The 13,164-nt window shown below is 43.5% G+C and overlaps 1 protein-coding gene across 1 annotated transcript in view; it reads left to right on the top strand.

The window, feature by feature from the left end:
* ERCC6 (excision repair cross-complementation group 6) overlaps positions 1-10,636 on the top strand; it is a 67,499-nt gene extending 56,863 nt beyond the window's left edge. Inside the window, exons 12-20 of the mRNA XM_010854444.1 lie at positions 341-556; positions 1,003-1,113; positions 1,602-1,721; positions 2,272-2,366; positions 2,718-2,863; positions 2,948-3,646; positions 5,523-5,727; positions 6,340-6,418; positions 7,540-10,636. Of these exons, the coding sequence (XP_010852746.1) occupies positions 341-556; positions 1,003-1,113; positions 1,602-1,721; positions 2,272-2,366; positions 2,718-2,863; positions 2,948-3,646; positions 5,523-5,727; positions 6,340-6,418; positions 7,540-7,962 (2,094 nt within the window). The 3' untranslated portion in view covers positions 7,963-10,636. The remainder of the gene's footprint in view (positions 1-340; positions 557-1,002; positions 1,114-1,601; positions 1,722-2,271; positions 2,367-2,717; positions 2,864-2,947; positions 3,647-5,522; positions 5,728-6,339; positions 6,419-7,539) is intronic.
* Positions 10,637-13,164: the final 2,528 nt, after the last annotated feature.

The raw sequence follows: 13,164 nt of genomic DNA, 5'->3' as shown, positions 1-13,164 counted from the left end.
CTTATTTATGTTTAAAATATGAACCAATTTTTGATATACTGTGAATATATACGCATGCCTTTTTTTTTTTTAGAGGGAGAATCATCAGCAATTGAATATGACCCCAGTAGATATGTTTGGTCCAACAGGACTTTTTGTTTTTAGAGAACTTTGTCAGGAAAAGATGTGTAAAGGTTCTTCCCATTCCTAATATGCTGTGATTGGGGAGAAAACTAAAAAGCTGATGAAAGATTACTTCTTAATCTGTGTTATGTATTGAACAGCCTCCTTCCTTTCCTTCTCAAGTGAATATTATTTTCCATGGGGTGATCTGAGTGGACATAATTCTTTTGTACCATAGATTTTCTCTGGACTTGTAGCCCTAAGAAAAATCTGCAACCACCCTGATCTCTTTTCCGGAGGCCCCAAGAATCTTAAAGGCATTCCAGACGAGGAACTAGGAGAAGATCAGTTTGGATACTGGAAACGTTCTGGGAAAATGATAGTTGTTGAGTCCTTGCTAAAAATATGGCACAAGCAGGGCCAACGAGTGTTGCTGTTTTCTCAGTCCAGACAGGTGCGTGTACAAGCCTCGTACAAGAAGCGAGTTGGTTCTTTATGACTTATGATCAATAATAAAAAAAAAAAAGGATATGGTTTAAAATGGTTCCAAAGGCACATCCACCCACTGATACTGAAGTGGAAGCTGCAAAGCTCTTCAGGAGATGGATCTTTCTCTAGAGTTGGTGCCCAGACGTTGGCTTTTTTAAAAAGAGACTTATTACCATGTGATTTTGGGGTGTGGTTGAGTTTTGTCTGAACTCAGATGTCCTGCTTTTTACAAAATTTGTAAGAAAAGTATGGAAATACCAAAAATACCGTTGTAGTAGTTTTCTTTATCCACCCCTTTTAATTTAAGCCTGTTGGGGAAGGTGTGGTGCTGTTTGCATGAGTGTCGCATACTCATGGAGGCGTACCTTTGATTTTTAAACTCTTACATCCTCCACCACTTTTCCCAAACAGATGCTGGACATCCTTGAAGTATTCCTCAGAGCCCAAAAGTATTCTTATCTCAAGATGGATGGCACCACGGCGATAGCTTCCAGACAGCCACTGATTACAAGATACAATGAGGTAACACGTGAGCAGAGCCGTGAAGTCCGTGGTGGCGCTGTGCGGAGGGGACGGAAGCAGGGGTCTGCGCCCGCGGTGCCTACGTCTGGGATTGGGCAGCTGTTGACTAGATGCGTTTCTGGGTTACTGGGATGTGTGTATGTGTTTAAACAAAGAATGTGTATTCCTTTTTAAAAATCCAGTTTTCAGACATTGATAATGTAATTGCTGTGAAAAGCAGAGGCTGTGAGTTGCCATCTTGACTGACCACAGGTCTCTACGGCATGGCCCCTCGCTTGCCCTGCAGCCAGGCTCTCAGGCCTGGGGAGGGGTGCACATTGTTCATCCCTTCCTGCTTCTCCAGGGTGTTCAGCCCCCTCCCAAAGGTCTCTACGGCACGGCCCCTCGCTTGCCCTGCAGCCAGGCTTCCGTGTGTAGAGCGTGTGGGGCCGAGGTGAACAGCTGTGGCTGACTGTGTGTGTACTGAGTGTCATATGTCTCACCTCCAGGACACGTCCATATTTGTGTTTCTTCTGACCACTCGGGTGGGTGGCCTAGGAGTCAACCTGACGGGGGCAAACCGCGTCATCATCTATGACCCCGACTGGAACCCAAGCACAGACACGCAGGTCTGTTTATTTTCTGAAAGGAGTGTGTTGGTGACATGCTGTCTGATGGCCTACCCTCAGGAGCAGCCCTCCACGCCACGTTAGCCTCAGCTTAGAGCTCACGTCCTGGCTATGTCTTGTCTTCTGCTTGGAGGGAGGGTCTTCTCAGTGTGTCCACAGCATCCGCACGAGACCTGTGTAAAGAAAGGACGTGGGAGGGAACTGACACCACTGTGTCTCAGGCAGAGCTGGCTTGGTCTGTTTTGTCGCCTGCCTGTTTGTGTTCCTTAGCAGCCCTTGGGTGTATTTAGCCTCATTAGCCAAAGTTCTAATTTGGGGAGTGGAAGGAAGTGATGGGCTCTGAGTCAGTGCTTGTTGCTGAGAAGGGCCCTTGTTGAGTTACATTTCTCTGCTGTGTCCTGGAGAAGGGAATGGCAGCCCACTCCAGTATTCTTGCCTGAAAAATCCCATGGGCAGAGGAGCCTGTTAAGCTACAGTCCATGGGGTCGCGAAGAGTCGGACACGACTGAGCGACTTCCCTTTCTTTGTTTGGTGGTTTTCTCTGCTGTAGGCCCGGGAGCGAGCGTGGAGGATTGGCCAGAAGAAGCAAGTGACGGTGTACAGGCTTCTAACCGCAGGCACCATTGAAGAAAAGATCTACCACCGGTCAGTGCACACAGCTGCACCCCTTGACCACAGCTGCTTTCCAGGCTGTGGTTGTGTGAGCGGGAGAGACATGCTGCCAGGGTTTGGAGCAGGGGATTTTTAAGAAGTATTACTTCAAGAAATCTTGAAGTAGTTGCTGTAACCTGAGAGATGTATGTTTTTTTTTTAATAATTTCTTGTTTTTTTTCTTTCTCATTAAAATAAGCTTAGATGGCTTATTGTGTATGCTTTTTTTTTTTTTAATGTCTCTGAGTCTGTTTTTAACCTTATTAGTAAACAGTTGCTGTAAGTTTAGAATCCTGAGGTGCAGCCGAACATTGTTTCATACCAGCTTAATTTTTATCTTTTTAGACAAATCTTCAAGCAGTTTTTGACAAATAGAGTGCTGAAAGATCCAAAGCAAAGACGATTTTTCAAGTCCAATGATCTTTATGAGCTGTTCACTCTGAGCAGTCCTGATACATCCCAGAGCACTGAAACAAGTGCTATTTTTGCAGGTATTCCATGAAATAATTTAACTTAAAGTAATGAAATAGTAAGGATTATGCAGTATGACATTAGCTTGTTTTTCTCTTTCATAGGAACTGGTTCAGATGTTCAGACACCCAAACGCCATTTAAAAAGAAGACTTCAACAGGCCTGTGGAACAGACCAGAGTGTCCCAGTGGACAAACAGTTCCCTGATTGTAAGACGTCTGCAAGTGCTGCCATGTCATCTGAAGAGGTATGTGCAGCATCGGTCAGTGAAGTGAATGCAGTAACTTCTGACCAAGGCATTCCTCTGAATGATGCCGTTCAGACACCTCATAGTCTGACCAGCAGTGAGAGGCTTGGAGAAGAGGCAGACGCAGTCTCCAGACCACGGGAGTCCTCAGTGATCCATGGAAATGGGGACAGTTCAGATTCCCCAAGAGTCAGCAGAATGTGCGGGGTGTCTGGTGAGGAAAGCGTCAGTGAAAAGGAGAGTCTTTCTGATAAAAGAGAAAGCTGCCAGGTTCAGAGAGAAGCTCTTTGGGAGAATGAGCAAACGGAAAATAATTTTTATAAGCACAAGTCGAAAATGAAACATCACGTGGCAGAAGAGCCCATGGAGAAACACCTGAGGCCGAATCAGAAGCCGAAGAGCTCTAAGCACCGCAGAGACGCCAAGTTTGAGGGAACTCGAATTCCACACCTGGTGAAGAAGAGGCAGTACCGGAGGCGAGACCCTGCGACTGAGAGCGAGGCCAAGGAGCACAGCCACGACGACTACGTCCTGGAGAAGCTTTTCAGAAAGTCAGGTACTTCCTCTTGCCGAACTTGCCACGGGTGTGCTAGGAAGAGAGCCGAGGCGCTGCTTCTGTGGGGCAGGCATCCCTGCCAGAGCGGAATGCGCACTCAACTGGAAGGGCTTTTCCTTCCAGAAGTCAGATTTGAAGTGTTCCGACACTTCGGAAATAATTGTGTGTGCTCATCCGTGTTTGGCTGTGCTGGGCCTTCCTTGCTGTGCGGGCTTCTCTCTCGTTGTGGCGTGCAGGCTGCTCACTGCAGCGGCCTCTCTTGTTGAGGAGCACTGGCTCTAGGGGCACGGGCTTCCGTAGCTGCTGCTCGAGGGCTGCGGAGCACAGGTTCAGTAGTTACGGCGTACCGGCTTTGTTGCTCCAAGGCATGTGGGATGTTCCCGGATCAAGGATCGAATCTGTGTCTCTTGGTTAGCAGGCAGACTCTCTACCACTGAGCCACCAGGGGAGCCCTGTGCTGACATTTAAAAAAATCATTTTCACCTCTCTTTCCTAGGAGAATTTGAATCTTGGGTGAGTAGTGGGACCTGACTTCTGACCACGCGCGGGAGGGGTGCAGTGCTTGAGACAGCTTTGTGCCACCTGAACATTCATAGAATGTTTCTCTGCATGTATCTGATTATATCTGATATATCTCTATATGTCTGATTTTCCAGCCACACGACAGTCAAGTGACAGGTCATGGGGACAGGAAGGGGCGTGGCCAGAGGCAGGCACTCTGGAAGGAGGAAAGCTGATAGCTAATATCAAGGGAGAAAAATTAGGAAAGCTGATTTAACAATTGCTCAGGACCCTGTAGGACAGGCCAGCCTGCACAGCTGAATCATCCCTGGGACTGTCTTGCTCAGATCTCACAGGTCATTGTGTTCCCAGGGTGGTGGTCTTGAGTTACCAAAGGTCTCCGAATGGGTCTCTGTTCAGGAAAGCAGGCTTACGTACAATGTCTCAGAAGGAAAGCCTCTGGGCTTGGTGCTTTCTTGTAAGGTAGTTCACTGGTAACTTTCTCTGTTTTTTCCTACAGTTCCTGATCTGCTTGCTTAAGAAATTATGTGTCATTTAATTTTCAAGTTTATTTGCATGGAGGCGTAGAAAATACTCTTGTAATAATTTTTTTAAATTGACTATTTCAAGATAATTTCCCTCTTGTCATTTCCAATGTTTATGTTTCTCTCCTTGTTCCTTGATCAGGTTAAACCAGTAGATTGTTTCTTGATTTTTTTTCAATAAACCAGTTTGATTAATTAATTAGATCCATGGTGGTTCTCTGCCTCCGTAATTTTTGGTTTTATCTTCAGTACTTTCTTCCTTTTTGTTTTTGTTGTTGTTTTAATGTTTTTGGTCCTAATTTTTATAAAACTGGGTTGGAATTCAGTCCACTTATTTTTGTTCTTTCGTTTTTATTAATATAAATATTTAGGTCTATGAATTTTCCACCTATGACTATTGAATTCTTCTGGTGTTATGACTATTGAATTCTTCTGGTGTGTAGTGTTTCTGTGATCATTACTCTTTAGAAATTGTATAATTTTTGTTTATACTTTTATATTTTCCCCCTTCAATAAAGGATAGATTAGTAGAAGGTTTAAAAATTTTCCAGATAGCAGGGAAGAGCTTGTGGAAGTGTGGTGATTAAAGCATTATGCTTTGATGATACAACGCAGTGATAGTTGACAGTCCATCCCTCATTGGGTAGAGATGCAGGTGAAGATCCGCAACGTTTGTCAAACTTTGTGGGTCCTGGTGGTCGTGGGTGAGTAGCAGCCAAAAATGTTCCTGGCTTTTTCTCCACACACAACACACTAGCCTGGACGGAGGAGCGCGCGTGGTCATGTGTGAGCTGAGAATGCACGCTCACGGCGCGCTTTGCTCTTGCCAGCGGGCGTGCACAGTGTCATGAAGCACGATGCCATCATGGACAGAGCCAGTCCAGACCATGTCCTGGTGGAGGCGGAGGCCAACCGTGTGGCTCAGGATGCCCTCAGAGCTCTGAGGCTGTCTCGGCAGCAGTGTCTGGGAGCAGCGTCTGGTGTCCCCACGTGGACTGGCCACAGAGTGCTTGCCAGTGCACCAGCAGGAAAAAAGTAAGAGGTCGCCGCCCTGACATGCTTGTGAGGAGACCAGACTGGTTGGGCTGGGAATAAAATTGGGACAGGTGGAGACACTCCTGCCGTTTATCTGAAGGAGGAGAAAGTCCTCAGGGAGGGATCGGCCCAGCCAGATGTGCATAACTTAAGAGAAATACACCTGCCGTCTTACCTTCTTTGCGTTCATTCCTTCCTTTCCAGAGCTAATTTTCTGGGGAAAGGAGAAACCTCTTTTGAGGTGATTTAAGAGGTGATGTTATAAAATAGAGGTGTAGAATAGCAATTAAACTTTAATAAGGTGATTAGCTGTGTTTCAGCAATCAGTAATTACTCTGCTCTTGTAGAGGAGTTTTCCTACCTAGAATTCGAGGGTCGTTTCCACTGTGACTTGAGCAAGGGTATTGAGTGGTTCTTACCTGGGGATGCAGTAGTAATTTCCCAGAAAAGTAGAGTGTAGGAATCTAGGTGGGTAGAGCAGACACATCGCAGCTATGAGAGAATAACCACACAGAAGAAAATTCCTCCAAGAAGAGTTCAGGTGTGGAAGGGCATTCTCATCTCTAACTCACAAAGTAACATTTTATCAGCTATGACTCTCTCTTTCCTTAGGAGCAGGTTCGGTCAGAAGAGGAACTCCAGTTTCTCCGTGCAGCGTCCCTCTTCAACATCTCCTAAGGAGAAATGCCAGGTAATCTGATAGCCTTTCTGCGTTCACTCACAAGATTTACTTGATTGAACTGCCATGGAAATCTCACTCAATTCCACATGTAAGGTGCATAATGACATCTACTATTTGTATTTCATGCACTTTCATGCATTTATGAAGCACTTTTGTGTGAATTTAAAAGGGCCAGCTAACTTCCTGGAAAAGACAAAGCCTTTGACCCAAGATCCGTAGCAGAATCTCTGTTTTGTCCTCCAGAAGTTCACACAGGGTAGGTGACAGGTGTTGCTGCCCATACTGCCTGCCCCACTCGGAGGTGACGTGCAAGCTCGAGGGACCACTGCTGTCTAGAATAAAGATCTAGAAAATCACCTGAGTGTTGTTTGTAATTTACAAGCTGAGCATCACATCCGTCTCTCCCTGCCCTGCAGCCCCTAAAGGCCTGGAGTGCTTCTCTCAGAGTAAATAATAGGCCATGTTCATATTGTTTAATTCTTTTTCTTTTTCTTTTTTTTTTTCTGTTTAAGGGTTGTGTTATTTATGAAATTTGAAAACTCCGAGGTTGAGATTCCTACTTTTAGATTAATTTGAACACATCTAGAAGTAGAGAAGCTTTTTTTGACTTCCCACGTTACGTTCTTTTAGCAGTAGGAATACGAAGAAAAGCTAGATTTCTGTTGCTGTTCTGAGGAAACTCACATGAGGTATACAGGAGTAAAAGGATCTAAAAGTGAAGGAAAAGAAGTACAGCTCTGATACTGTTTCTTATCCCATGGTGCCCAGATCAGGGAAACTTTACGAGGAAGAACAGGAAAAGCCTGCAGAGCCCGTACCTCCTGGAGACGGTTTTCCTGGACGTCTTCTCTGGAATCCTGGCCCTCCCTCTGTGCTCATCACTCAAGATAGTGATGAAATAAATAGTGTAGTTTGGGGTTTTTTTAGGAAATGTTCTCTAAGAGCAGGTGAATTTAGACACTTAATTCTCCTCCTTTCCCTTTACGTCAGACGGAGTCTCGTTCTTCCCCCATCAGCCGCAGCACCCTGGGCATGTGTGTTATCTTATGGCCCCTCAGAGCCTTTGGAGAAATAAGTGGGAGCATAAACAGGAGACTAAATATATCCATGCACTGGTCTTCTTTCTCCAGGACAGCACTGTGAAGAAGGAGGGAAAAGATCATGTTTCGGAGCATTTTAGTGGAAAAGCTGAAGACGCAGAGTCTTCATCCGGGGCTCTCACTTCGTCCTCACTGTTAGCGAAAATGAGAGCTAGAAACCACCTGATTTTGCCAGAGCGATTAGAAAGTGAAAGTGGGCGCCTCCCAGAAGCCGCTGCTCCGCTGCCCTGCAGCACAGAACACGATGACCTGCTGGTGGAAATGAGAAACTTCATTGCCTTTCAGGCCCAAGCCGATGGCCAGGCCAGCACCCGGGAGATTCTGCAGGAGTTCGAGTCCAAGTTATCAGCATCACAGTCTTGTGTCTTTAGAGAACTCTTGAGAAGTCTGTGCACTTTTCATAGAACTTCTGCTGGCGAAGGCATTTGGAAACTCAAGCCAGAATACTGCTGAGCAGCATTACTTTCTGGACTTCTAATTGACTTTTTCCGGTGAAAACGTTAATTATTTAATCATCATGTTTGTCAGTGGAAGCTGGCTGTATTTGACGTTTACTTTGAATGATAGCTACCTCATAAACAAAACTTTAGAGAAGAAGAAATTCTTCTCCAAAACTTGTTTTAAAAATACCTGGGTTGACTTTTTTTTTCCCCCAAATAAATTATGTTACAAAATCAGGGACCTAACCGTTAATCCTTGGAACACATTTGTTCCTTTACCCAGAAGATGCTATCAGGGAACACATTACTTACTACTCCTTGGAAGTTTATAGACCAGAACTGCAAGAATTCTTGTTATTGGTGCTAAAAACATGTCTTATATTCAGTTAGACCTGTTAAGATAATCAGTTCATCAGTAGCTATTAACAGTATTGTTTGGGTACCTCGATACCGATGCTTAAACCGATCATTGGCCACTCAAAAAAGAGATCAAATTTGTTACCTTTTGAATCCTATCGATTGCCTTTAAACAATCTTCCATTAAGGTACTGTTAAATTGGCAAGTTTTTTATTTGTAAAACATGGAATAGTTTGGTAATAAATGATGAGGTGTGTATTTGCAGAAGGTTATAGTTTTCTCAGTTTAAAGTTGCTTTATTTTAAGCAAAGGACACCTTTTTCCTCCTACATTGACTCTTGGTTTTAGGAAAATGAAATGTGTTATCTTAAAAAAAAAACAAACAGAAAGCCCAAGGTTAACCAAAAGTTAGTACAGATAAAACCACCAATACGTGCCCGTGCACAGGAATGTGACTCCGGACACACGCAGAGAGACCGCCTTCACCACACGGTGACCGCCGTCTCCTCCCAGACCACTGGCGTGCTGGGAGCGAACCTCGAACATTGTTTCTGTGACTCGTGGTCTTCCTTTCCGAGGACGCTGGTAGCGTTCTGTCAGGCTTCGCTGTTCTCCTTCTGTCTAGGCCTTTTTGTCTCTCGTTCCCCTTTGCGTTCACCATGACTCTACTGTTGTAGAGGTCTGCTTTTCATCTGCAGCTGTTTCTGGCTGTTGCCTGTGTTTGGAGTTCTGTTACGCTGTCGTTTCGATCCTTGGTGTTTTCTTACCCTTGTTTTTCTTTCCTTCTCACTGTTCCTTTTATCATCTCAGCTCTGAAGTCTTGTTTTCTAAACTGACCAGATTTCCTGTGTCCTCTAGAGCTGTCCTGGTCCAGTTTGTTTCTTCCTTAGAGCTGTTTTCTCTGGCTTGCTGTTTGCGCGCTTTCTGATTTCTCTGCATTGCGTCTGCCTTCCTCCCGTCTAGCTCATACTGAAGGTGAGCAGCGGGGCCCAGCTCTCTTTTGTGCTCTTCTCCGCCACTCAGGGAGGAGGGCTGTGGGTTTCAGAGTCAAGGAGAGGCTCTACTGGGCAACGTGAAGCCTTTGACTGAAGACTTGGGTTTTAGTTGTTTTCTGAGATTTTGTTAACTTTGCTCCATGGACTCCCTCCCTTTAGACAGGAAATGTCATAGTCAGAGTCATAATTCCTGGCAGGATTTTCTGCTTCTTTTTCTGGATTCTGGCTTGTTCATTTCATTCAATTTTTAGAGTGGTTTTTTATTAGAGGAAGAGGATCCTATCATCTTCATTCTGCCGTCATTGGAAATAATAGACTTTTAAACGGGTCGGTACATCCTAGACTTGACTACTTGGCTCAGAAGGGAGTCAAAACTCATGAATTTTGTTTCTGGGAAGTTCTTTTTTGTTGTTGTTGTTATCTTTAACCTATGAGAAAATTGCATCCCTCTTGTTCTCAGATTAAAGTACTGATGCTGTTCACTAGTATGAAGTGCTTGGGCATCATACTTGTGTTGTCTGAAATCTAAAGCCTACTGAGCAAGGGAACTTGTAGCCTTCTCTTCAAGTAGAAAATGCTGGCAAAAGTTATGATGCAGTCGCAGGGCGATGGTCTTCACTCCCAGCCTGTCTCAGCCCTACCAGCAGCGGAGACCCTGGCTGGTCACTGCCTTGCCTGTGTCTCAGTGTGGACATTGGTAAGCTTTGTCATCATGCCTCTGGGTGGAGATAACGTAGGTGAAAATGCTCCAAGTATCATAATTTTAACAACTATGGTTGTATTGGTATTAAGCTACAATAAAGGATTGTAAAATCTTTGTGAAATGTGGAAAATTCCTTAGTTAAAACACGAGCACTGTTTAAAACATTTCAGGCAATGCTCTGCCTCCCACTCCTCTTGCTCCTGCTCTGGAGATAAGTACTATATTTGGTGTGTATTCTTGCAAGCTGTTTTCCATGCCTTTGCAGATACATGTGGCAGCAGCTGCTGCTATAATGTCCGTTTTTCCCTTCTCCTTTCCTACTAAGACTCCTGCTTTTTACCTGGACACCAAGGCTGCTCACTTAACACTCTGCTGAATGGTTAAATGTGGCCACGTGACAGGCAGTGGGATGTGAAGAGAATGTCCAGACTATGCCCTGAAATAAGGAATTGTGTATCCACTTCACTCAACATTCCCCTCTCGTGCTGGCCAACATGCCTGTGGGAGCTTAAGCAGTGACACAAGAGGGTCAGCGTTGTGTGCTGAGGATGGGGAGTCTGGCCTGCCAGTCTCAAACTGCTTCCTTTTCACCTGTTACTTAAGAGCAAAATAAACTCCTGACTTGTTTAAACCACTGTCTTTTGGAGTCTCTTTGTTACAGCAGCTTGTTTTGTTTTACACGTGATTTATAAAAATGCAATTATTATCAGCCTCATTATTTAAGAACTAACTTCTCATTTAACACATGCTAGACACCTTTTCATTTCTCTAAGTGTAATTCTACCTTCATGGAATCGCTGGACTTCAAATTAGGTGGATTTTTAAATGTAATGGATGTTGTGGAACTACCTCCTTCAGTTCACACCCCATCAAAGGACTGTTCCTCCACACTCTGCAAACAGTAGCCCACGTCAGTCTCGGGAGTTTGTTTTCCTAGCCAGTGTTGTGGTTGAAAATACCTTGTTTTAACTTCAATTTTTCTGATTCCTTATAAAACAAACATTTCCATCTGTAGATCCTCCTTTACAAGTCACCCGTTCGTGTTATGTTTACCTAGTTTTACTATAGGTTCTTTTCTGTCTTAGACGTCCTCTAAGGCAGAAAGGCCATTGTTCCTACTATTATTGAATAGTCCAGTCGTTTCTCCGAGCGTTTGAAGAATGCCAGATTTATCATACGTTCCCCTGCCTGTTTCTGGACAGTGGGTCCAGACTCTGCTCCCTCGGCTGCACGTGTCACTGTCTGACTCACACAGCTCTGCGCTGTCTGCAGGCTGGCGTCCTTTCCTTCTCCCTCACTGCCATTGTCTTATTCTTACGCATTTTCTGTTCCAGGTGAAACTTAGAATCAGTTTGTTAAGTTCCACTAAAATTGTGTTGCTCTTTTGATTGAGATTGTATTAGTTTATACATGAGTTTGAGGATAATAGACTTAATATAGTTTTTGCCGTTAGTGTGGCTCAGACGGTAAAGCGTCTGCCTACAATGTGGGAGACCCAGGTTCGATCCCTGGGTCGGGAAGATCTCCTGGAGAAGGAAATGGCGACCCACTCAAGTATTCTTGCTTGGAAAATCCCATGGACGGAGGAGCCTGGTAGGCTACAGTGCATGGGGTCGCAGAGTCGGACACCACTGAGCGACTTCATCTTCTTCATCTTCTTGCCATTAGTATCATGATAGGCTTCATTTTTTTAGAGTGATTTTAATAACTTTCTTCACAAAGGTCTTGCACAGTTCATATTAGGTTGATTCCTATTCCTATTCCTAAAATGTTCCTAGCTATTTAATTGGAGAAGGAAATGGCAACCCACTCCAGTGTTCTTGCCTGGAGAATCCCAGGGACGGGGGAGCCTGGTGGGCTGCCGTCTGCGGGGTCGCGCAGAGTCGGATGCGACTGAAGCGACGCAGCAGCAGTAGCAGCAGGTATTTATTAGCTGTTCTGTTAGGGATTTTTTTACTTCTGCATAAAGATAATGGAGAATTAGAACAGAGAATTTATGATATTATACAGAAGCTTTTAAATATAGTCAAACTCAGTTTCATTTAGTTTTCCTTGAGAACCCTTTTCCTAACTAAAGCCATGATTACATTCTCATAAATTCTCTTGTAAGCTCCATGTGGATAGTTACTTTTTCTAGCACCTTTAAAAACATATTTCATCCTTTCCCTCCTGATTTATAAGCCTTCATCTACATTATATCTGATTTTCATGTAATTATGGGAATATTTCTGGTCTTTGTACTCATGTTAAATTGGTCTACTAACTTAATTTTGCCAATAACCCACTGTTTTAATCATTGTGGCTTTATAATTGGCAATCATAATATAATAGAATGATTCCCTTCATCTTCTAAGAAATTTCTTACTTCTTGGACCTTTGTTCCTAAGTTTTGGAATCAGCTTGTTACATTTGGATCTTGTTTTTGAAATTGTAATGACTGTACAGGTTGCTTGTGGAGGATTGTTTAGGATACTGAGCTTCTCAACTATGAATAGAACACGTCAGTCTATTTATGATACATATTATAAAGACATAATTCCATTGTGTCTTTCACTTACATCTTATAAGGTCATGCACATCTTACATTTATTCCTAATTCTACAGTTTTGGTTGCTATCGTGACATTTTAAATATTCCATTTTTTAGTTTATGAACTGGAGTATTGTTGGATTTTACATATTGGTCTTGTATTTAGCAACCTTGCTGAACTCTTTTATTAAATCCAGTAAGTCTATAAATTGTCCTGTATGTGACAATCTTGTCAGCTACAAGTAATGACAATTGTATTTCTTTCATTTCAATACTTAGATTACATATTTCCAATATTATAATGAATATATTTGATAATGATCGGCATCCTTGCCTTATTCCTGACACTGAAGATTAAATTTCCAAAGTTTTACCATTAAACATGTGGTTGCTTTTATTTCCTGGCAAATGATTTTTATCAGTTAAAGAAATGCTCTTTCCAGTTCTGAATCCAGTGCTGAATTTTATTAAATGCTTTTTCTGCATCTATTGATTTAATTGTGTTGTTTTTCCCCTTTAAATCTCTTAGTGTTGTAAAGTTCACAGTAATTTTCCAACATTAAAACATCTTTTAGACTCCTAGAATGGCAGTGTGAAGGGCTGTGCAGAAGTGCAACCCAGAAAAGAACT

This window comes from Bison bison, unplaced genomic scaffold (assembly GCF_000754665.1).
Source record: "Bison bison bison isolate TAMUID 2011002044 unplaced genomic scaffold, Bison_UMD1.0 scf7180017864341, whole genome shotgun sequence".
In the NCBI taxonomy this organism is placed as follows: domain Eukaryota; kingdom Metazoa; phylum Chordata; class Mammalia; order Artiodactyla; family Bovidae; genus Bison; species Bison bison.
Note: the sequence above shows the minus strand (reverse complement) of the source record. Positions and strands in the feature narration are given on the sequence as shown.